The sequence below is a fragment of the Primulina eburnea genome, chromosome 12 (assembly GCF_022965805.1).
Source record: "Primulina eburnea isolate SZY01 chromosome 12, ASM2296580v1, whole genome shotgun sequence".
Lineage (NCBI taxonomy): Eukaryota > Viridiplantae > Streptophyta > Magnoliopsida > Lamiales > Gesneriaceae > Primulina > Primulina eburnea.
Window position 1 is genome coordinate 35933209 of NC_133112.1, and position 26644 is coordinate 35959852.

The 26644-nt window shown below is 34.0% G+C and overlaps 4 protein-coding genes across 4 annotated transcripts; 3 read left to right on the top strand and 1 right to left on the bottom strand.

The window, feature by feature from the left end:
• Positions 1-306: 306 nt before the first annotated feature.
• LOC140806856 (uncharacterized) lies at positions 307-1572 on the bottom strand. Its single transcript, XM_073163376.1, has one exon. The coding sequence runs from the start codon at positions 1570-1572 to the stop codon at positions 307-309; it is 1266 nt and encodes a 421-aa protein (XP_073019477.1).
• Positions 1573-11306: 9734 nt separating this feature from the next.
• LOC140808329 (7-deoxyloganetic acid glucosyl transferase-like) lies at positions 11307-13889 on the top strand. The gene is made up of 2 exons (XM_073165426.1): positions 11307-11986; positions 12804-13889. Exons 1-2 carry the CDS (start codon positions 11467-11469, stop codon positions 13730-13732), a joined length of 1449 nt encoding a protein of 482 aa, XP_073021527.1. The 5' UTR covers positions 11307-11466; the 3' UTR covers positions 13733-13889.
• A 783-nt stretch (positions 13890-14672) lies between these two features.
• On the top strand, positions 14673-18002 carry LOC140806857 (uncharacterized). The gene is made up of 4 exons (XM_073163377.1): positions 14673-14802; positions 15382-16509; positions 16548-17598; positions 17668-18002. The coding sequence occupies exons 2-4, from the start codon at positions 15411-15413 to the stop codon at positions 17891-17893; spliced, it is 2376 nt and encodes a 791-aa protein (XP_073019478.1). The 5' UTR covers positions 14673-14802; positions 15382-15410; the 3' UTR covers positions 17894-18002.
• Positions 18003-23943: 5941 nt separating this feature from the next.
• On the top strand, positions 23944-26110 carry LOC140807525 (7-deoxyloganetic acid glucosyl transferase-like). Its single transcript, XM_073164413.1, has 2 exons — positions 23944-24562; positions 24917-26110. Exons 1-2 carry the CDS (start codon positions 24043-24045, stop codon positions 25834-25836), a joined length of 1440 nt encoding a protein of 479 aa, XP_073020514.1. The 5' UTR covers positions 23944-24042; the 3' UTR covers positions 25837-26110.
• The last annotated feature ends 534 nt before the right edge of the window (positions 26111-26644 follow it).

Genomic DNA, 26644 nt, shown 5'->3' on the forward strand with positions numbered 1-26644 from the left:
TGCTATCGTGATCGAGTGATATCGCGTTTGAATTTGAATCAAATCTTTATCGAGAATCGTGATCTATCCGTGATTTGTTCAAAAATTAAATCTTTTATCTCATACAAATTTCGAAATTTGATAATAATCTGATATGATCCCGATTGTACAGAATCCCGGGTTTTACATCCCTCCCTCCTTATGGGAAGTTTCGTCCTCGAAACTTGAATTGACTTGGTTTATGAAGAGGTATGGGTATTGGTTTCTCATCCTTTCTTCTAGCTCCCACGTGGCTTCTCTTTCGGTGTGGTTATTCGAAAGGTTCAGCTAGTGATTTGGCTCAAGTCTTAGTTTCTTAAAAACTCTCTTAGATACCAAGGAATGCGTAGCACCACAATCAAATAACGCATAAGCAGGCACTTTTTGAATTAGGATGGTACCTGAAATGATTTCATTGGCGTCGTCGGCCTCTTCTTGAGTCATAGCAAAAACCCTAGCATTAGGCTTGCCTTCCTTTGGCTTGTTGGGGTTAGCTCTTGTATTTGGTCCAGTTCCCTTGTTGGGCCCGCCGGCTTGGTTGACGGCAGTAGGACATTCGGCAATTCGGTGTCCCGTTTTCCCACATCCGAAGCATACACCACTGTTTCTTCGGCATTCTCCTAGGTGTCGTAAGTGACAAGTTGGGCAAGGCTTAATATCTTGGTAGCTTGAGGTAGGCGGAGGCCCTTTGGATGGTTCATCGGACTGGTTCGGCTTCTTGAAAGTCTGATCGCTGCGTGAGGACTGACTATTCATGGGCCTTTCGTTCTTATATTCCTTCTCCCTGCGCTGGATGTCCGTTTCAGCTCGGATCGCTGCGCCCATCAGGTCTGAAAAATTCGCAGGCTGGTAGACTGCTAGAGCTGATTGGATCCTGCTGTTCAACCCCTTCTTAAAGCGGTGCAATTTCAGAACTTCATCTGCCATGATTGCTGGAGCATAAGATCCGAGGGCATTGAACTGAGAGGTGTACTCTACCACTGACATATCTGGGGCTTGAGTAAGATTTTCAAACTCACTCAACTTCTGCAATCTGACTTCCGCCGGATAGTACTGTCTCAGAAAAGTTTCTCGGAAGTTCTGCCATGTGACTGGTCCTGTGGTGGTCATGGCTGGTGAGACTGCTTCCCACCATTTAGCTGCTCTGTCTTCCAGGAAAGGCACGATCACATCAACTTTGAGTGCCTCTGGAACTTCCAATAGCCTCAACTGAGTCTCGACACTCTTTAGCCAGCTCTGGCCAACTTCAGGATCGGCGTCCCCTCTGAATATCGCACACCTGTTCTTACGAAGGAACTCGTAATGAAATTTGACTCCATTCGGTGGGGGAGGTGGTGGTGGCTGATTGACGTTCTGGTTTCCCAATCCTTGCAGTGTTGTCGCCACAATAGTGGCTATGGCCATAAGATCAGCTCGGCTTAGATTAACTGCAGGCGGTGGTCCATTCTCCTGTCGATTCTCCTGCCTGTTTTCCTGTCTATCTTCTTGCCTGTTTTCGCGATCGGTATTAGCGTAACGTGGGTTGCGGTTCTGTCTTGGGGGTCTGCCGGCCATTTCCTACAATCGCAAGTTCTAAGAATTTGTACGAGTAGGTTCATGTAATAGATTGCGCAGAAGTAAATTGAAATCAATAGAACAAATAAAATATTTTATTGATTTCTCAAACAGGAAAATAAATTAGCATGACCAATCTGAATTAAAAGTATTTGACCAATCTAATGAAATGAATGTACTGAATAGAAAAACGTAGCGACAATGGAAATTAACTACTAAGAATGGTTCCCTAAAACACTCTAATCCGATATCTCTCCATTTCCTGGAAACAAAAAAGGAAATGCTCAGAATATCACAAATAGGACAAAATAAAATATCAAGAACTAATAGAGCAGGGTATCGAAATATATGTATATTTCCGAAAATTTCCGAAAATAGAAGGAAAATGTTGGCGGGTTGACTCGTTGACTCGGCCGAGTTGACTCGCCGGGTTGACTTGCCGGAGTATGGTCGGATCAAAATAGTATGACGGCGACGGCGTAAAGGTCACGAAACCGGTAACATCACAGAAAGAACCGGTCGGAACACTACCTAATTTGGCCGGAACTCGCTCAAAATCGGTCAACTCCCTTGAAATTGGGCGTTTTTGATTTCTTGATCCGATTCAAAAATTGATCGTTTTAAAATGTTACCCATGGATCGTAAATAGTTTGGATAAAATTAATTGAAAATCTGAGTAGAATTGGTAGGGTAATTGGACAAAATAATTTTCGTGTTAGGGTTCATACGCCAAATCCGTAGATCTGAAATTCCCGTTGCATCCGAACTCGAAATATAAAATTGGTTGAAGGTTTTCGTTCGCCTTGTCGAGGCGGTACTGGGAATGGTCGTCGATCGAAGAAAGAGGACCGGAGACGGCCGGAATCGGCGAAGAATGCGGCGGCGTGCGCGGGCGCTGTTCGCCGGAAAATACCCGTCGAATCGGAACGCAAAATCTGAAATTGTTTGAGGGCTTTCGTTGGGTTTGTCGAGACGATTCTGGAACTGGTCTCCGATCGAAGAACGGGTATCGGAAGCGGTCGGAATCGGCGGAAAACGCGGCGGCGAGCGTAGGGGCTGTTTGGCCGAAAATTCCTGAATTTTTTTTTTTTCGAAATTCAAATTTTTTGATTTTTCCCACTCGGATTATGAACCTGGCGGCTCTGATACCACTAAAATGTCACGCCCCGAGACCGGGGTTAGTCGACATCGGCGTTGTTTATCAATCACACAATTAAAAACAACCAGCCTCGTAGCACAGTATAAACCGAAAACCAGTTTATTTCATAATTTCTCAAAAAAAACTCAACTGTCTTTACAACTGAAATAACTAATGCGGAAGCGTCTTACAATTATTAAATCATAAATTCGAAATAAAATCTATGACTAATCTTGTGAATCACCAGCCCCAAAATTGTTCGGACTCTTCATCCTCAACCTGTTCTTCGGACTTATCTGGGAAGGGTTGTAAGGGGGTGAGTATTTTGGGAATACTCAGCAAGTGGGGGATATTGAAAACAACATAAACATTTTTACAACATTTTCGAAATATACATATAAATACAACATGCTTTTCATAATCGTAACATCATAATCATATCATAATAACACTGCGACACTGCAATTTTTCACCTTTCATGGTTTACTGATATCAGTCCCTAAGTTTTAATCCTCTAAGGGAGCGAGGCCGTAAAACAGTTCTATCCCACTGTTAGGGGCCATATGTTGGAATTCCACCCATTTTCAGGGAATCCTCACAGTGTCAATCCAAAAACGTACCAACTTTCGTAAAAACGTATAGGCAAAACGACGGTACTCGACCGCATTTTTAAACCAAAACCGAAAATTTAATATGCATAAAACCGAAATTTAAAACAGCCCACTTACCTTAAATTCTTACTTTACCGGCTGGACGGCGGCAGCGCTTCGCTGTACTCGAAAATCCTAAGGAGACTAGGGGTAAATTCTCGAAAATTTGGAGAAAAAGAGGTGTGATTTTCAAATACAGGGCCCTCCTATTTATAGGGGTTGGCTGCTATCGTGATCGAGTGATATCGCGTTTGAATTTGAATCAAATCTTTATCGAGAATCGTGATCTATCCGTGATTTGTTCAAAAATTAAATCTTTTATCTCATACAAATTTCGAAATTTGATAATAATCTGATATGATCCCGATTGTACAGAATCCCGGGTTTTACAGCTTCTGCCTTTCTTCAATTCCAATTCAGTAGCCTTAATCAATCTTTTCTCTTCCAAGTTCCAAGAAAGTCGGTCGCTGCAACAACTATCTTCATCCACGTCGAGTCGGTCGCTGCTGCAACAACTATCCTCCTCCACGCACGGGCGCTGCACGGTCGAGGTAACCATTTGTTCTTCACATGAAGTTGCTGCTACTTTCTGAACCATCAATCTAGCATGTATTATCCTTACGATGCCCCCTTGTCTACATCTCTTTCTCAACAACTGCATGCATCTTTCCTTTTTTTTTTGGTCTGGAGATATGTTCCAATGATGTGTGTGAGCTCCCTGTTTTTTACTCCTCCCTGTTATATCACATCAACCATTTCATTTTCGAATATATTGAACTGGCGTGAATAACATTAATGCGAGTTTATTTGCCATTAAAATTAAATGTATTATTTTTCAAAGAAATATGAAGTATTTTCAACTTGTATTATTTATTTCTATTTGCATAAAATATTTCAAATCCATTTCCAATTACAATTATATTATGAGTTAATTTACTACTCATTATAATCTACGTAATTAATGTTAATCCGATCACGAGATCTCACACTGTTTTAGCATCTGGTTAAAAAATTGTGTCTCTTCTACGTACGCATCCCAGGATTGTTTATAAATAATCATCTCATACATCAGTAAGACACTATTTTTATATAATATATTTTAGTAGTTCTCGATATTAAGAATTACCAAATTTTCACAAGAAACCGGGATATTTTGTTGAAGAGAACAAAACTGAAGTGATTATAAAATATTAAAATGTGAAATAGAACTATTTTATTCGGAATTCTTTATCTTTCTTGATGGGCATTTCAGAAAATGGGATGGATGAATTAGTGAGAAGCATCCCTGGAATGGAAGGCCTTCTAAAATGTCGCGATCTACCGAGTACCGAGTATTTGTCGCGTGAACGACGCAAAAGACCCTACGCTTTGGCAAAGAATTACCTTGACAAGGCAACTGTGCGAGCAAAAGCAGTCATTATGAACACATTCTAAGATCTAGAGCAACGTATGCTATCAAATATTTTGAAGCACATGCCAAGACTCCACACCATCGGGCCAAGCACCGCGCACTTGAAGTCGAGACTCGGGGAGAACAAGGTCGGTGCCTCAGTTCCTTCGCTCACAAATCGACTATTAACCAGTTGATCAGCAAAATATGGCCAACATATCATAGGCACACCCGCAACAATGCTCTCCAGAGTCGAATTCCAGCCACAATGTGTCAAGACTCAAGAATCCACCAACCGCAGGGTGGTTAAGCACCTCCTCCTGCGGAGCCCATTCCACCATGTAACCATTTTCTTTTGTGATCTTCTCCAACTCGGGTGGGATTAATTCATCCATGTCTTTTCCTATTATAAAATCCGGCCTCATGACCCATAAGAATCTCTGCTGGCTGTTCACTAGTCCATGCCAAAAACTCAAGTAATTGCTCTCTTGTCACCGTCGTTATGCTCCCGAAGCTGACATAAATTACTGAGTTCGGTTTCTGTGCATTCAACCAATTTATGCAACTTTGATCTTTGTGTGGGCTCAGTCACGTGCCTTAACGGTGGCACGTGTAACCCATGTGTCGCCCCGATGATCAAAATTTTTATTTCCAACATTTTCTGCACTTGTTTTAGGCTATAATTTTAAATATCAGAAATTTTGGACTAGCCCATAAATTTCTATTTTTTTAATGAAAAACAAGATCTTCTGCTCACAAATTTTGGATGGTTAACTTTAACTTTGATGTTTCTGGTTATCAATCATCCATATTGTTTGGAAGTTGGTTATAAAATAAAATGTTCATCGTCATGTCAAGTATACCCCAGGCCCGGTCAATAATCTAAAACAGTACCGGAAGTACTTGCCTTTTTCCGGCCGCCAAAACCTCTTAAAGGCTAGCTTGAAAATACACAAGTTGGGCGAAATGAGTTTAGAATTTTGAAAAATTTTCTATACAAAAATTATATAACTCAACAAGATATACCTACTGTGAAAATTTCAAAATATTTGGAGATGATTTTGAATTATTATGATTTTTCTCGTATATTATAAAATTGTGTCCAACCCCAAATTTGACCGAGGTTTGAACTTAGGCAAGTTAATTATATAGTAATCTTACTAACACGTTAATTATCACAAAATTGATGATTATAAGAATATTGAAGCAATTGGAGTGACGAAACAAATCATTGAATAAAATAAGAAGGTGATGTTCATTGATGGTATTATTTAATATGATCCGTTTGACATTTTACCTATAATTTATAGTAATTTCATCGGCTACTAATTGTTCTACATATTGCATTATATTGAGAAATTCGTACCTTAATGGATAAAATTGATTTGCCTATTTGATTGTATAGAGTACTTGATTATTGTATAATTTATGATCTATGATTGTAAATGAATGACTGAATGAAGTCGGGACACATGTCATTGTACTAGATTTCTAGTCTATTAGACAACACGGCTTCAGCCCGAAAAGTGAGTTCAATGAACAACAGATTTCAAATCCGGGTATATAGTTCATCTGAATTACGTGACTTTGGTCCGACATTGTGAATACACCTTGGCTTGTAATTGATCGATTGTAAGGATTTTACTTAAGTACGTGGAGAAAAGTTTTTTAACCAAATGTTGGTGAGAGCCACCTCTTTAACCTACATATCCATTCTAAATGTTATTAATAAATGCAAAAATTAGACTATAATATACAAGTCTCGAAAATCAAAACATATACGGGAAAAAAATGTACAGAAAACCTTGATTTGAAGATGAATCGTGAAAGTCATGCTTGAGTACCGTTGGAACTGAAGATGACATATCAACGGTCCACAAATTATAATCTAAAATGAACCCCACATTGTAATTATAATATGTTTATCCAAACTTTTGTTTAATCAAAGAATGATTTTTTTAGTCAGTAATCAGCATTAAACAGTAGATAGATATAGATATATTGTTGGGCATCTCATGTATGCTAAATCGTGAAAGTATTTAATGTAACATGTTTTTCGAAATTCAAAAAAATATGATGACACATTTGGCAAGATGTTCAATGTCCATAAAGTATCCAACAAGAAGCGTGCAAAATATCATATCTTATAGAGAAAAATTTGTGTGAGACGGTCTCACGGGTCGTATTCGTGAGACGGATCTCTTATTTGGGCTATACATGAAAAAGTATTACTTTTTATGCTAAGAGTATTAATTTTTATTGTGAATATGGTAGGGTTGACCCGTCTCACAGATTAAAATCCGTGAGACGGTCTCACATGAGACACACTCTATCTTATATTACATTTATCTTTGGTATGCTGAAATACTTTTAGGACGGATTTAATCACATTAGTGATTCATATACTATTGTTCGTTTATCACGATGTTTGAAAAATATATTGTACCTATTGAATAGAATATAACTATTAATACAAACTATTTTTTTTTTGTGCAATATCAAGCCAAAACATCTTACACCAACATCCCTTAAAAAAACAACCCAAAGCCATAATATTCATTAGATAATTGGGCCAGATAATTGTATATGTCACAACCGACACATTATTTACATTTAGATTTGGTGAATCTTTTTCTTGAACAAATTAAATAAAATAAGGAAGAAGATAACCATTTTGAATAGAAAAAATTGCCATGTGACTCATGTGTCACAGAAGAAAATTAAAATTAAAAATTAGTAAAATAGAAGAAAAAATCAATGTAGGATCGAGTGGTTATCGCTTTACCAAAAGTTATAGCTTGTGGTAATTGTACAACTCAAATCTTTTAAATCGCACAACAACTCAAGCACTATGGTTCGATCGCTCTACCAAGCAAAGACAATTATTGCACCCAAAAATATCTCTCTTAATAATTGCACTCCCTGCAATCAATGAGAATCGAACATATGACATTGGCTCTGATAGCAATTGTAGGACCGAGTGCTTACCGCTTTACCAAAAGCTATAGCTGGTGGTAATAGTGCAACTCAAATCTTTTAAATCGCATAACAACTCAAACACCATGGTTCGATCGCTCTACCAAACAGGAATAATTATTGCATCCAACAACCGACTTGTTAATTAACGATGAACGCAAACAAAAGTAGTAATATCAATGGTTAAAATATATCGATGGCATGAGCTAAATCAGAGAGAAAATGAAACTTGTGACACGGATTTAAGTGTTAATAATCGAACATAATTTTTTCCTTTTAAGATTGGGACAATTATCCCATCAAGTTTTTCCATGAAATTATATTTTTGGTATACACATTAATGATCCACTAATTTTATTTCACAATAACTATAATATTTTTATTTAATGATTTCTTTAATGTTTAAAATATAACTAATAAAATTTGTGAGCTCTTCAATTAATATTAATTTTTTATGAGTTTTATAATTTTTCTATATTTATTTTAAATTATTTTCATTAATTAATATCTATAAATTTGTGAAACTCTTGATATTTTTATATAGATGGTAAGAAAGACTAAAATTTGAAAATTTCTAATAAAATGTTTAATATTTCATATATAAATAATAAATTTTTTGAACTTTTCAACTTTATGATATGTTTCCAACTTTTTTAGACTATTATAAGTACATTAGATTATTATAAAATAATTTTTTTAGGAACTTGAAATTTTTTTTATGAATTTAAAGTATTTTTATTAGTTAATATTAAAAAATTTATGAAGCTATTGTATTTATATGTGGATAAATTTCGATAAATTGATTAAAATAAGAATTAAATAAATAGTAGCTCAATAACTTAGTGATTTCACTTATTAGTCATTATTTATTATGATAATATTTTATAAAATAATTTTTTAAAATTAAATATCCTATTATTATATATTTTGTTATCTAATTTTCACTTGCGTTCTAAACATAATATAAATTATGATTATATTTGCATTATTCTACTAATCATCATATATACATTGATTTGTTGTCTTATTTGTTTTTTTTCAATCTATTAATTAATTTCTCATTGTATATGGTGAAGTAATATACATAAAAAAATATTTTTTCTCTTTTCTGCATATTAATTAATTTCTCATTATATAATATATATGATGAATTTATAAATATAAAAAACTATTTTCCACATTTCCAAATAACAAAATTGTTATTTAATATTACTCAGTTACTAAGTTTTTTTTTGGGTCATGTTTACCAATTCGTTGTGTATTATTACTACGATTGCAATTTAATGGAACATAGGTGAGGGCATAATTTTCCACTCTAAAAATTATTATTTATGTTTACATTATTATTTGTGTTTGATGGTATTATTTGATGAGTGAGAAAATATTTGATTTAGAGAAATGATTTCTAGAATGTGAAATAACATTTTATATCAAATTTTTTATGTGTGATAATTTTCCATTCTAGGTAGAACAATCGAAACGTGACGTTTGAGTTGTTTTACGGTTTTAAAATATTTTAGTTAACGTTTCACCGTTACCATCGGCCAAAACTTTGGTAAAGCATCAAGTGGATGATCATACAATTGGTATATATCAGAGATAAAGTCCTGAGATCGATTATCATATATTGCAATGAATGTAATTATAGATGATGAGATTGTTGGAGTACAAATCAAATCACGACGATTGGATTATTATATCATTTAAAATATTTGAGTGCACCGTTACCATAAGATATAGCTTTGGTAAAGTATAAAATGTCTGGTCCTACAATTGGTATTAGAGCCAAGGTCACAAGTTCGAATCTCACTAATTGCAAAGATTGTAATTGTTGGGATATAATAATTGTCTCTGATAGATAGAGCAATATAAACATAGTTTTTGAGCCACTATACGGTTTTAAAAGATTTGAGTTAACATTTAAGAATTGTTACAACAAGTTATAACTTTTGGTAAAAACGACTTTAATCCTCAAGATTTATTTCTACATAGCTCAATTAATATTACATTAATTTAACAAAATAATAAAGTTTGAATTTGAAATTTTTCATAAATAATTAAGTCAAACAATTGATGAAAATTATTTTATTAAACTTTCTTTCTCGAAAACTTTCATTGAAATTTTTTTTAAGTAAACAAAATAAATTATTTAATTTAATTTTTTTTTCAAATCTTGAATCATTAATCCTAAATTATAATTGAAAATTTTGAAATCTATCGTCATTTCTTTATCAATTCTTAATTGTTTTTGTAATATTTGACGTATTAATTACTTTAAAAGTGTTTTTATATCCCTTTTTGATAATTTTAACTGTTATATAGACTTTTAAATGCAACAAAATTAATTAAAAATGTAGTAGCTTAATTGTTTTTGTAATAGTTTACATTATTCAACTATATATATATATATATATATATATATATATATATATATATATATATATATATATATATATATATATATATATATATATATATATCCTAAATTAGTTTTTGAATCATGTGAATATATGCATATTTTTTCATATTTTTATGATATGACTTAAATCTAAAAAAATTGTTTAGTAACTTTCGAAATATTAATATTTACACATAAAGATTACGATGTGTTCCGCTATTTTTTTTAAAGGAAAAAAATATATTTATTATTTTGGATTTTTTCGATGAACTATTTTGAAATTTTTTTTGTTTCCCTATTAAAATATCTATCTACATCCCTTACTTTGAGAGAGTTTTTTTCTAATATATTATTTGCTCTTGAATTTTCATATATTTTTTCCTAATTTTTATACCAAGTAAATATAGCAATAATTTTAAAATTAATATATACATCGCATCTATTTTAATCACTATTTTTATTCAATTTTTTCTATTCATTATACTTCAAAATTCAGGCGTACATTTTTTCTCATTAAAATTAATTCATACATTTAATTATGTTTCTAATGCAAAATATATATAACATATTTGTAATATAATATGTGGAGAAACCGAGTGAGACTTCAAAAAAACAAGAAAAATAAAATAGAGTTAGACTTGAAATGTGAACGACTCAAATAAACAAAATAAAAAAATCATAGAAAAATATACACAAGCATCGTAACAAAATCGATTATGCTCTTGAATTAATTTTTAGGGAAAATTGCATTTATAGTAGTGTAGGACCGAGTGCTTATTACTTTACCAAAAGTTATAGTTAGTGGTAATGGTGCAACTCAAATCTTTTAAACCGCACAGCAGCTCAAGCACCACGGTTCGATCATACTACCAAGCAAGGACAATTATTGCACCCAACAATCTCCCTCCCAATAATTGCACTTCTTGCAATAAATGGGAATCGAACACATGATCTTGGCTCTGATACCAATTGTAAGACCGAGTGTTTATCGTTTTACCAAAAGCTATAACTAGTGGTAATGATGCAACTCAAATATTTTAAATCACACAGTATCTCAAATATCACGGTTCGATCGTTTTACGAAAAAAAAAATTTTATTGTCCCCAACAAATATATTAGGACCAAAATTTGACAAAAATAGAATAAAAATTCATTTTTACTTTGCGTGACATTCTTGACTTCTTTTGTCACTGGTGGATTAAACATCATTATTGTTTTCGAGTTGGGTAACCTGTAGTGCTCAATATCGATTGCGCTACAAATTCAAGAATCCACGCAAAAAAACACATTTTCATCTTCCAGGATCATATAGTGTGTTGTATTCAATCTCGGTGCTGCGAAAATGTGCTCCAAAGAAGCAAAACTCCCACCCCATGTTCTCATTTTCCCTTTACCAGCTCAAGGACACATGAATTCCATGCTCCAACTAGCCCAACTCCTCTGTTTATCCGATTTCCATGTCACGTTCATCGTGTCTGAATTCAACCACAGTCGTCTCCTGAAGCACACCGGCACTCGTTCGACCTTCGCAAGATATCCGGGTTTCCAGTTTCAGACGATTCCAGATGGTCTCCCGGATGACCACCCACGTTCTGGTCGGAGAGCGACGGATATTATCCCATCTGTATTGAAAATTTCGGGGCCATATTTCGAGAAAATGATGGTCGAGAAAGATTTGTTTGCTTCTGCTGGAAGAAGACCTGTAACGTGCATAATAGCAGACGGGTGGCTGAGTTTCGCCGCCGATTTCGCGGAAGAGAATGGGATCCCGTTGATCTACTTTCGTACCGCAAGCGCATGTGGTTTCTGGGCGTATTACTGCACGATTCAAGTCATTGAAGCTAATGAAATTCCCTTCCGAGGTGCCATCTTTTAACTATTTACTTTTTTTGTGGTGTGAATGATATTAACAAAGTTCTATGTTTAATGACCTTGTACCGAAAGTTTTTCTCAACTTTGTCGGTGTCTGTTGGTCGACAACCCAATTCATATAGTTGAGGATATAAACGAACCAAACCGTTTGTGAATTATTCGAAGCTCGATTCGATAAAAGCTCGTTTGAGCTCGTTTAACGAGGCTCGTTAAGATAAACAAACCAAACTCAAGCTTTACAGTATTCGGCTCATTAACTCGTGAACATGTTCGTTGGTAAGTTCATGAGAAATCTTTTAGATGAAAAATAATAGTTTTGATATTTGATTTATTGATTTTGCATATTATTTATGAAATATATAGAAAAATCTATTAGATTTATTTATTATAATAAATTTACAAATTTTAATAAGAATAATATATTTTTCTTTAAATATATAATTTACTTTTTAATTAATTTAAAAAAAATTTAAATGTATAATTCATATTTATTAAGTTTGTTTAGGTTCGATAAAAGCTTGAATAAGCTCGTGAGCCATGCATATATTCTTTAAATAAAGCTCGAGCTCGGCTCGATTATAAACGAACCAAGCTTAAATCTTCAAGAGTTCGGCTCGACTCGATTACATCCCTATGATATAGCTGCCACCCACTCATCCAAATATGATTATATGCTTTACAATCATTTTCAATATTGAACATGTCATAAAATAAAAAAATAAAAACTATTTTCCCATTTTTATACATAAAATGTGACATCGAACCATTTTGTTTGGAATTCTTTAACTTTCTTGATGGGAATTTCAGAAAATGAGATGGATGAATTAGTGAGAAGCATCCCTGGAATGGAAGGTTTCCTGAGATATCGCGATCTACCGAGTATTTGTCGTGTGAACGACGCAAAGGACCCTTCTCTTTGGCATAGAATTACCTTGACAAGGCAAATTGTGCGAGCGAAAGCAGTCATTATGAACACATTCGAAGATCTAGAGCAACCTATACTATCAAATATTTTGAAGCACATGCCAAGACTCTACACCATCGGGCCAGGCACCGCGCACTTGAAGTCGAGACTCGGGGAGAACAATGTCGGTGCCTCAGTTCCTTCGGTCAGCATATGGGCTGAAGATCAAAGTTGCATAAACTGGTTGAATGCACAGAAACCGAACTCAGTAATTTATGTCAGCTTTGGGAGCCTCACGGCGGTGACAAGAGAGCAATTACTTGAGTTTTGGCATGGACTTGTGAACAGCCAGCAGAGATTCTTATGGGTCATGAGGCCGGATTTTATAATAGGAAAAGACATGGATGAATCAATCCCACCCGAGTTGGAGAAGATCACTAAAGAAAATGGTTACATGGTGGAATGGGCTCCGCAGGAGGAGGTTCTAAACCACCCTGCGGTTGGTGGATTCTTGACACATAGTGGCTGGAATTCGACTCTGGAGAGCATTGTTGCGGGTGTGCCTATGATATGTTGGCCATATTTTGCTGATCAACAGGTTAATAGTCGATTTGTGAGCGAAGTTTGGAAGATTGGATTGGACATAAAAGATAGTTGTGAAAGAGTTGTGATCGAGAATGCTGTAAGAGAATTAATGGAAGCGAGGAAGGATGAGTTCTTGGAAAGGGCGAGTCACTTGGCAAAAATGGCAAGAATGGCCGTTAGTGAAGGGGGATCATCTTGCCGTAATTTTAATGATTTGGTGGAGTACATCGAGTCATTTGTTGTTTGAGTTGAGTGTGTCTTCCAAATGATTTGATCCAATGAAAATATTGGAAGTTTTCATTCTTTTTCTCATTTGTGAAGTATGAAAACAAAGTATATGATGTAAGAATAAAGGTTTATAAGGTATTTTTATTTATGATAAATAATTGTATGTTTGGAATTTGGATTTAGATCTTCTGTTGTGTTGAAAACTTCAACACAGTACCAATTGTTGTGTACTTTTTGCACGAGATGATCATTAATCTGACAACTTTTTAAATTTACCTCATATAGTATGATGTCCACAAGATGATCACATGATCATCTCGTATAAAAAATACACATTACTGTATGCTGTGTTTTCAATATAGTAGAGGATCCAAATCCCTGGAATTTAAACTTTTTGGAATAATGAGATGCCTAGTTTTCAACACAGCACCAATTGCTGTGTACTTTTTGCACGAGATGATTATTAATCTGACAACTTTTAAAATTTACCTCATATAGTGTGATGTCCACAAGATGATCACGTGATCATCTCGTGTAAAAAATACACAGCACTGCATGCTGTGTTTTCAACACAGTAGAGGATCCAAATCCCTGGAATCAGGGGCGGAGGTATATGTGGGGCTGGGTTGGGCTCCAGCCCCACCTAATTTTTTTTTTTTGAAAATAATTATGTTTTATTTTAAAAAAAATTTATTAGCCCCATTAATTTTTATTTATTTTTCATTTTTTGCTACATAGTTATCAAAAAAAAAAGAACAAACATGGTAAATGGTTGGAATAATAATAATAATATTACTAATAATAATAATAATATACAAAATAAAATAATATTATTAATATTACTAATAATAATAATAATATACAAAATAAAATAATATTATTAATATTACTAATAATAATAATAATAATAATATACAAAATAAAAAAATATATCTAACCTTACGTCCTAAGACTCCTAACCCCTCAATTCCCAAATCCCATTCTCGGTTCTCCTATTCACTCACGCCTCCAAGCTCCAGTGCCCAGTGGTCTAATAATCCAGTCTCAGGTTCCACTCTCGATTCTCAAGGGCCAACCAACACAAGAAAGGTATTTATCAATTATCAAATCCAAATTTCTTGTTTTTTTAAATCTGATTGTGAGGTGGGAGTTTTGAAAATATTTAATCTACTGGATGGATGTTTTTTGTAGTCAAGAGTAAGCTCTCCCTGTTTGTAGTGATTATGAAGGGAATAAAAAGCTTAGATTGTAATATTGAGGTACCCTTTTGTTCTTGCTGTTGACACAAATGGTTCCATTTGCATCCCTTTATGTGATTATATAGTTAAAAATGAGTTTAGTCCTTGCTTATTTGAAACAATGTAATTCTCAATATTACAATTTTAGCATACACAATTCTCTCGGACACAGGGCCGATTTAATATACTACTACTTGTTATAAAAAAAATAATAATAATAATAATACATGTCATTTAGAAAAAAAATTAAAAAATATATAATTTTTATGAAGAAGCTTCTCTACCCAGATTCCCACATGACTTTTGGAGTACATGTATACTTAGTTGTGAAGTTATTGTTTTCTGTGGCAACTTGTGAAGTTAAAATATCACAATTCAGTGGCAACTTGTGAAGTTATTGTTTTCTGAGTTCATTTTTATTATGGTGTAGACGGCACCAAGGAGAAAAGAAACTCAAGAATGAAGAAAAGGAAAACCGTCGACTCATTTTTTAAACAAAAAGAGCAGACATCGGTAAGTCAAGACCATTCTCCATCCAATATTGATGTCTCAAATCCCAGTGATCAACAGCTTAACAAATCTCCTAGAATTGATGTTGATGTGAGTTCTCTTGAACCTGATCCGGCATTACGTACTCCGATATGGAAATATCCTGTTAATCAAATGGATGAAATTAGACGAGCTTATATCAAGATGGGGCCATATCAACCAATTAAGAAAGAGTATCCACCAACCAAATTTGGAAGTCAAAATCGACGATTCCAAAGTCACTGGTTTAAAAAATTTACTTGGTTAGAGTACTCTCCTTCGAAAGATGCTGCATTTTGTTTTCCGTGCTTCTTGTTTGAACATAAGCATCCTCGTAATCCTGCATTTACAATGGATGGATTCAAATATTGGAAGCGAGTTAATGATGGCGATAGATGTGCATTTTTGATGCATATAGGATGCAGTACTTCACCACATAACAATGCTGTGGAATATCTTGATAATTTGATGAATATACCTCGTCATATTGACAAAGTGATAAATACACAATCTTCAGAAGAAAAGCAGAAGAACAGATTGCGGCTTACAGCAACTATTGAAAGCGTTCGATGGCTCACTTTGCAAGCATGCGCATTTAGAGGGCATGATGAATCTCCATCTTCTAATAATCGTGGAAATTTTATCGAGATGATAAATTTTATAGGAAAAATGAATAAAAGTATTGGGGACATCGTCTTAGAGAAAGCTCCTAAGAATGCAAAGTATACTTCACCAGATATTCAGAAAGATGTCTTGAATATCATTTCCAACCAAGTGAGAGCCAAGATCCGTAAAGAAATTGGAGATGCAAAATTCTGCATTTTAGTTGATGAAGCGAGAGATGCATCTAACAAGGAGCAGATGGCTATTGTATTAAGATTTGTGGATACTGAAGGCTTTTTACGTGAGCGGTTTTTTGCCATTGTACACGTGACAGATACAACTGCTGCAACACTTAAGAAAGAAATATCTGATGCACTTGGTCGTTATGACTTGCATATCCACAACATGCGTGGACAAGGATATGATGGTGCTAGCAATATGCGCGGTTCTTGGAATGGATTGCAGGCTCTTTTCTTGAAAGATTGCTCGTGTGCATATTATGTCATTGTTTTGCTCATCGACTTCAACTAGCATTAACTGCAGCTGCTGAAAAAGAGGTATCCATTTGGTTATTCTTTTCAAAATTGAATTCCATTTGTAATCTCATCAATGCATCTCCTAAACGGCACGGTGAGTTACATTCTGCTCAAAGAATTGAGGTTGCGCATATGGTAGCTACTGGTGAACGTGATACAGGTAGAGGATGTAATCAAATTGGAAATTTATTACGCCCTGGAAAGACTCGTTGGAGTTCTAATTTCGACTCACTTTGTAGCATGATTGATATGTATAGCTCTGTGACTACCGTGTTAGAAAATATGGTGAATGATGGAGCTTCTAATTCCATTTGTGGTGAAGCTAGTGGTGCATTGATTGCGATGAAGTCTTTTGATTTCATATTCATATTACACTTGATGCATAAGATAATGGGGATAACAAATCTGCTTTGTCGAGCATTGCAAGAGAAATCTCTAGATATTTTAAGTGCAATGGATTATGTTTCAACGACTAAAACTTTGCTTCATACTTTGAGAGAAGAAGGATTTGATCTCCTACTTAGTCATGTAAAAGAAGTTTGTGTCAAGTATGACATTGAGATGCCTCACATGGAAGCTCGTTATAAATCTGGTACAGGCCGTTCTTGTCAACATATTGATTCAATCACAGTTGAGCACCACTATCGATTTGATGTATTTACAGCTGCAATAGATTTTCAAGTTGAAGAGCTTAATAATATATTCAAGGATGAGGCAGTTGAACTTCTTAAACTTAGTTGTGCTTTGGAACCTAAAGAAAACTTTAAGCTTTTTAATGTTGATCATATCTATCGACTTGCTGAGAAATTCTATTATCTTGATTTCGATTCACAAGATTTGCATCACTTGAGAATGCAATTGGATCACTATAAACTTGATGTTGCTGGCCATGAAAGATTTCAGAATTTATCAATTATTTCTGAATTATGTCGAAGATTAGTTGAGACAAATAAGTCAGGAACCTACAATTTGATTGACAGGTGATTTATATATTTTTATCTACGTCGTTTACTTATTTATCGAATCTGATATATTTATTTAACTGACAGGTTGATTCGTCTTGTTTTAACTCTCCCTGTTTCTACATCAACAACGGAACAAGCATTTTCAGCAATGAAACTTGTTAAAACAGCTCTTCGTAACAAGATGGAAGCAGAGTTTTTCGGAGATTCTATGGTAATCTACATCGAACGAGATTTGATTGAAAAAATTGATAACGATTTAATAATTAATGAGTTTTATTCTAAGAAGAATCGAAGAGCACAACTTCAGTAGTGTTTTAGCTCCATGTTTTTGAAGGTATTAAATATTAAATACTCTTGTTCTATGTTTTCACTAATTCAATGTTTACATATTTTTATTTGAATTTTTTGGTTAATTATTTATTTTATGAAATGCAGCATGAGACGGAGTCAGCCCCAGGTAATTTTGAATCCTGGCTCCGCCCCTGCCTGGAATTTAAACTTTTTGTAATAATGAGATGCCTAGTTTTCAACACAGCACCAATTGTTGTGTACTTTTTGCATGAGATGATCATTAATCTGACAACTTTTTAAATTTACCTCATATAGTGTGATGTCCACAAGATGATCACAAGTCACGTGATCATCTTGTGTAAAAAATACACAGCACTGTATGCTATGTTTTCAACACAGTAGAGAATCCAAATATCTGGAATTTAAACTTTTTGGAATAATGTGATGCTAGGCTGTTAGAGAAATTTCAAACCAGTTTTCATTTAAGCCAGAATTTGATTCTGTGAGTGGCCTTTATTATTATTTTCTTATATTTTGTATATCTTGCTTTTCAAATTACTTTAAATATAGATTATGAAATTATGAATTTTTTCTGGATTTGAAACTTTTGTATGACAACAAATTATATGATTTCAGTATTCTGGTTTATAGTAGTTACATACGAAAGACTGATATGAGTTAAGTCACGAGAAACGTAATCTATTTATGTTTACTTTATAGTATCTATTATTTTTGCTTACTATTTAGATTACTGGTTGTTAACATAATATTTCATTATACTGTTAAAAATATTTTTAAAACTTTTGTAAAAATTGAAGAAATTATTTCTCCCCCACTCACCATCTTCCAAAGAATACGAGTGAGAATGAAACTTAATGGAAAGAACATCCTAAATTCTGCAAAGAAATCAATGGAGTGGTATTTTTTCTCGGCAACAAAATGACATGCTCGCTGTTTTGAAATTTCAAATTCTACAAAAAATCGGCTGTGTTTTTACAAAAATTATGTTACAAAAGTTGTAGATCTTGATGAATAAAGTCCTCTTGAAAGTTCCGCCCATGCGTGGTGTTGGGAGCTCGATCACGCACCTTAACAGTGGTGCGTGTAACCCATGTGTCGCTCCGATGACCGAAATTTTAATTTCCAACATTTTCTGCACTTGTTTTAGGCTATAATTTTAAATTTCAGAAATTTTGGACTAGCCTATGAATTTCTATTAATTTTTTGATGAAAAACAAGGTTTTTTGCCCACAAATTTTGGATGGTTAACTTCAACTTTGGTGTTTCTGGTTTCAAACATGCATATTTCTTTGAACTTGGTTATAAAAAAAAGTTCGTTTGTGTGTTGTCGTTGACCACCAAATTAATTCCTACTCTTTTAAATAAAAATGAGTGTAATGGTGAGTATGGTCGAATCCACATGGAACAGTAGATTTATTTTCTTTGATAATAAAAATAAAAAGGGGGGATTTGTTTTGATAATTACTAAATAAAATAACCAAAACTAAAATTACCAAGCAAGAAAAAATACTGAATCTAGAATTGAAATTAATCGACGAGAATAAAGTGAAGAATTCATTATGAGAAAAATATTGATTCAAGGGGATTCTACTATTTAATTATCTCATTGTTCATCGGGTAACCAATCATTTATTCATGTTATTCCAAGCAATTAACTTTATAATAATAGGGATAGCCACTAAAATTCTTGTGTTTTCCTAAATTAATTGACCAAACCCAGCATCCAGTCAAGACTTACCAATAATCAATTGGGCACGATAGCGTTCCATATGAATTAAAGACATCATTTTAGTTTCGTGAAAACAGTTAATCCTAAAATCTAACAACCGAGATAGCTACAATTAGAAGATTTAGTTCCGTCGATTTGTTTAGATTACACACGTTATGATAGCACAACACATCTAACCTATTGCTACTCACGTACCAATCTTTCATGACAATTACGGATCACTGAATTCATTGTTAGCATTAGAAAATCATACATCAAATTAAATTGTCAGATTAATTGATATATAACATTCATATAATTAAATCATAAATCAACAAATACTTGAATAAACACGAATATTAAATTAAAGTGCAAAAATCTCACATTGATAAAAAAAAATAGTAGACTATCCCTTGAATCAGACTAAGAAAATTAGTCTAACATAGTTTGATCTACAATATCCATAAAAATTAAATAAGAAAACATAAAGAAATGCAATCCGGTCGAATGTGGTATAATCGACTAAGTGAACACTTAGTGAAAAAGAGATATGTAAACAATTCAATATGCCCTTGCGTTTTCATTAAGAAAACAACACCCGGATGCGTAATTATTGATGTATATGTTGATGATTTAAATATCATTGGAACGAATAAGGACATTCAAGAAGCTGTGTTGTACTTGAAGAAAGAATTTGAAATGAAAGACATCGGAGAATCAAAGTATTGTTTGGGTTTGCAAATTGAACAAAAAGAATGTGGAATATTTGTTCACGAGTCAAATTATACAGAAAGAGTCCTTAAACGTTTTAATATGGATAAATTAAATTCCTTAAGTACTCCAATAGTTGTTAGATCATTAAACGTAGAAAAAGATCCATTCTGTCTATATGAAGATGTTAAAGTTATTTTTGGTCCAGAAATACCATATCTAAATGTTATTGGTGTCCTTATGTATCTTGCAAATTGTACAAAAACTGATATATCTTTTGCTCTAAATTTATTGACAAGATTTAGCTCATATCCAACAACGAGACACTGTAACAAAATTAAACATATATTCCATTAACTTCGAGGAACGACAGACTTGGAACTTTTTTTTTCAAAAGATACCAATCAAAGAATAATTGGTTATGCTGACGCTGAGTATTTATCTGATCCACACAAGGTACGTTCTCAAACCGGATATGTATTTACTCATGAAGGCACTACAATTTCTTGGCGTTCACAGAAACAAACACTCGTAACAACTTTATCAAATCACGCCGAGATTATTGCACTACATGAAGCAAGTCGTGAATATGTGTAGCTAAAATCAATGATCGAAAATATCCAAATCTCATGCGGATTATCATTCGACAAGAAGCATGTGACACTATATGAAAATAATGATGCATGTGTTACTCAAATGAAAGAAGGATACATAAAAAGCGACAGAACTAAACTTATTCCTCCTAAGTTTTTCACATTCACCCAAGAGCTTGAGAAGAATAAAGATATTGATATTCGTTACATTACATTCAATCAAGTAAAAACTTATCAGATCTCTTCACAAAGGCACTTTCTACGACAATATTCAGAAAGCATATATAAAATTGAGATGTGCAATCTACGAAATTTGTGAAGAATCATTCGTTTTAACATGATGGGGAGTTTACGTGACTGTACTCTTTTTCCTTTACTATGGTTTTAATCCCAATGGGTTTTTCCTAGTAAGGTTTTTAACGAGACAATATAAAAACACGTAATGAAAACAATCATTGTATCATGATCGGTATTGTTTAAAATAAGAGTTGTAAATACTGAAAATTAGTGTGTGATGATGTATGTAATGATGTATTTATTTTTGGATTATTTCCAAAGAAATTATAAATAGGTCTCTCAATTTGTGAAAGAAAACATAATTGAGTAAACAAATTTTTACAAAGTGTGTAGTTTAATATATTTTGTGAGTATGATATTTTTATTTTTTACCGTAAATTTTTATTTTTAACAATATATATTTAGAAGTTGAGGTCCACAATAATGCTTTTTGTTTTTTAATTCCAATTCGGAAGGTGTCAGCTCCAAGCACGGAGCGAGACAAATATCAAGCCAAAACATCTTACATCAACGTCCCTTCCAAAAAAAAAAAAAAGACAGCCAAAAGCCACTTGGCTTGATGGAATGGTCTCTGCCATCAAGGAAAACAGGTGTTGTATATAAAAAGAAGTCTCTTGAAAATATATAGTATCGTTCTTATTGTTATTCTTATTACATCCTTTTTTTGTGGAGTATTTGTTGTATCCTTTTTTTTTTGAATAAGTATTATCCTTTTTATCATGGTCGTTTCGATCACCATCATATTCATTAGTTAATTACATACACCACAACCAAAACATTATTTCCATTTAGATTTGGTGAATCTTTTCTTGAACAAATTAAAATAAGGAAGAATATATCCATTTTGACTAGGAGTAGGTATTTCATAAGACGATCTCACAGATCTTTATTCGTGACACGGATCAATCATGTTCATATTTACAATAAAAATTAATATATCTGACAAAAAAGTAATATTTTTTTGTAGATGACCTATATAGAATATTTGTTTCACGAAATTGACTCGTGAGACCGTTTCACAGGAGTTTTGTGTTTGAACTAGAAATAATTGCCATGTGCCTCATGTGTTATATTTTGGGTATGCATTTTTATGGTTTTACAATTTTGATATTTTATTTTTGCAAAAACCAGTTTTTGCAAATGTCAAATTAACATTCCCGATCATAATTAACCAGTTTTTGCAAATGTCAAATTTTGATATTGGTGCTGATCTGTGTAATGTCAAATTAACATTCCCGATCATAAAAGACTAAAATTGTTGAATTTAAAAAAATATAAGATTAAGAATGAAATTTGAATTAGTTTATCGAGATAGGCACTTGGGAAACAGAACCCAATGAATGTGGAGTGAGTCTCATGTGAGACCGTCTCACGGATCTTAATCCGTGAGACGGGTCAACCCTACCCATATTCACAATGAAAAGTAATACTCTTAGCATAAAAAGTAATACTTTTATATGGGTGACCCAAATAAAAGATCAGTCTCACAGATACGACCCGTGATACCGTCTCACACAAGTTTTTGTCATGAATGTGACACACATAAATGCTAGATAATACAAACCACAAGCGTTGTTGGCTCAAATTTTATACTCACCAATTTAAGAGAGTGATTTCATGTGTTTATTGACATGTACATTTGAGTTAGTTGATTATAATTGAATCGTAAGAGGTTAAGTTTTAAGGTAAATCTAGAAATCTTGTCTCTTTATTTTTTGGCAAAAACTTGTGTGAGACGGTCTCACAGGTCGAATTTGTGAGACGGATATCTTATTTGGGTCATCCATGAAAAAATATAATTTTTAATGCTTAAAGTATTACTTTTTATTGTGAATATAGGTAGGGTTGACCCGTCTCACATATTAGTATCCGTAAGACGGTCTCACATGAGACCAACTCTTATTTTTTAGCAAGGTAATTTAAAAAATCGGAGATCAAGCCTGAAATTTTATTTTTAATTTGCTTATAATTTTAATCATACAAAGGAAACCTTAGATTAAATGATATATAACATAATAAATTTAAAATTACTAATACTTTTTTCCATCACATTATAGTGTGTGTATTGTTGGACTTTGATTCAATCTAATGGTGTCTGTTATTCGCAGGGATGGACAGAGTTTGGTTAAAATCGAAAAAACCGATCTGACCGAAAAATTCAGTTTAAATGGTTCGATTTTATCGATTTTTCGGTCGATTACGGTTTTCAAATTAAAAAAATTCGGTTTTTTCGGTTCGGTTTACGGTTTTGATCTCTAGAAAACTTAAATAACCGAACCGACCATATTATATTTAGTCATAATACTTTTTGTATAATTGGTTAATAAATGGGTCTTAGTCATATTGTTCCTTATGTTAAAGATATATGTGTTGCATCCATATTATACAAATAGGATAATAAATAGGCCTTAGTCATGTTATTCTTTGCATGTGTTGCATACATCAAGCATCAAGTGATGTATAATTTTATTTTTTAACAAAATATTAAAAAACCATATATAACCGACCATATAAACCGAACTGTATTACAAAAAATCGGACCGAACCGTAATAAAATGGTTTGTTTTGGACCAGATATATTGAAAATCGAAAACCGAAAAATCAAACCGTTATAAAGAAAAAATCGAACCGATCCGACCGACGCTCACCCCTAGTTATTCGAAGCAAACTTATTTTAATATTTAAAAGTTTTTAGAATCGAACATCGTGTACTTGCATTAATGAAAGTGTGTCGTAACACGGGAGGCGACATATTCAAGAATCCACACCAAACTATAACATATTTTCATCTTCAACAATCGTATGTAAACCGGTGCTATTGAATCTTGATGCGCTAAAATGTGTTCTAAAGAAGCAAAACTCCCACCCCATGTTCTCATTTTCCCTTTACCAGCTCAAGGGCACATGAATTCCATGCTCAATCTAGCCCAACTCCTCTGTTTATCCGATTTCCATGTCACGTTCATCGTGTCTGAATTCAACCACAGTCGTCTCCTGAAGCACACCAGCACTCGTTCGACCTTCGCAAGATATCCGAGTTTCCAGTTTCAGACTATCCCAGATGGTCTCCCGGATGACCACCCGCGAGCTGGTCTCCGAATAATGGATATTATTCCATCGCTGACAAACAATGTGGCACCAAGTTTCAAGAAAATGTTGATCGAGAAAGATTTGTTGGCTTCTGCTGGCAGAAGACCAGTAACGTGCATAGTAGCAGATGCGGTGTTGGATTTCAATGCTGATTTTGCGGAAGAACATGGGATTCCATTGATTTATTTTCGCACTATTAGTGCTGCTGCCGTCTGGGCTTTGTTCTGCGTTACTGAAGTCGCTGAAGCCAATGAGCTACCCGTCAAAGGTACTCTCTGGTGTTATTCGAGCTCCACTTTTATTATTTTTTCCTAGTTTTAGGCTTGGTTGAAACTTGAAAAACACTATATTTTGGTTTGACGGCTGAAAATTTTGTTATTTGTTGTAAATCGAGTGGCCCCAGATCCGTGTTTTCAATTCAGATTGGTTTAGTTTTTTGGAATTGATTCGTGAGACGAGATGATGAAGTATGTGTACTAATCAGTTGTCAAGATTGAGTCAAATGTTGGATGCAACAACAATGAATCAATAATCATTTAAGGTCATGTCCTTCAAAACAAACGGTGTCTTTGTGTCTTATTCTTGAATGGAATTCTCGATATTTTCTCGATGATTATTACAGGAAATGGGATGGATGAATTAGTGAAAAGCATTCCCGGAATGGAAGATTTTCTTAGGCGCCGTGACTTGCCAAGTTTTTGTCGTGTGGACGATTCGAATGATCCTTCTCTTCATAAATTAATCGCTTTGACAAGACAAACTGTGCGAGCAGAAGCAGTCATTCTCAACACATTTGAAGATCTGGAGGGACAAGTATTATCGAATATCCTAAAACACATGCCTAGGCTCTACACAATCGGGCCAAGCAATGTGCTCTTGAAGTCGAGACTCGAGGAGAAGAAGGTCGAAGCCTTGACTTCTGCAGGCAGTTTATGGGCAGAAGATCGAAGTTGCATCGACTGGTTGAACGCACAGCAGCCGAAATCAGTGATTTACGTCAGCTTCGGGAGCTTAACGATAATGACAAGAGATCAGATATCTGAGTTCTGGCATGGATTAGTGAACAGTGGACAGAAATTTTTGTGGGCGATAAGGCCAGACTCCGCTGGTTCCGCGGATCGCGTTATATTCGAATTTGAGGAGGGTACTAAAGAAAATGGTTACATGGTGGAGTGGGCGCCGCAAGAGGAGGTGCTGAACCACGCCGCGGTTGGTGGATTTATAACGCATTGTGGATGGAATTCGACTTTGGAGAGCATTGGTGCGGGTGTGCCTATGATATGTTGGCCTTATTTCGCTGATCAAATGGTTAATAGTCGGTTTGTGAGTGATGTTTGGAGGGTTGGGTTAGACATAAAGGATAGTTGTGACCGAGTTGTGATTGAGAATGCTGTGCGGGAACTCATGGAGCTAAGGAAGGATGAGTTCTCGAAGAGGGCGCGTCGCTTGGCGGCGCAAGTGGGAAGAGCCGTTAGAGAAGGAGGATCATCGGATCGCAGTTTAGAGGAGTTGATCAGGTATATTGGATCGATGATCACTTGATTTTGGGGGGGTTGATTTTTCATCCAAATAATAGAACTGGAAACTTTTTTTAAATAATAAAAATTAGTCAGATCAATATAAACTGTCACTCAGTGTTTCCCACCTTCCCGGATTATTCCATCCTATCCCTACAGACAGTATACATCCAAGGACCGGAATTTTTTCTGACCCAATTTTTTTTTTAAATTTTTTTTCATGAAGTGGAATCTCAACCATTCATATGAGGTGTGAGCACTGTCCACACCCAGGATCGAACGAACCCACTTTCCCTATACTGTATATTAATAATGATCCTGCTTTCGGATGCAATAATAATTGATTCTGTTTCATTTTATAATGCATTATTATTATTATTATTATTATTATTATTATTATTATTATTATTATCCATGCCTCCAACTCCAATTATATATTGTTAATTATATATTGTTGCATAGATACGAGTACCGATATCATGCCGAATACGATATTGATTCGACGATACGGTAAATTTTGAAAATGTAATATATAATACGGTCATGATATAACAATAATTAAAATATATATTAGAAATTCCTCTTCAAACTCGTCCATTTATCTAATGTTTGGTTAAAATTTTAAGATATTTTAATAATCACTTTAATCCGGTTTAAGACCCAATTTTATGGATAATTATTTGATTATTAATCTAATAAAACAAGTAGGATATGCTATCAACACTCATCAAATTACATTTTTATCCTCTTATTTCTTATTCCATATCAACACTCATCATTTTATACCATATAAAATATTATTTTGTCGTTTATTGAAAATACGTGATCTACAA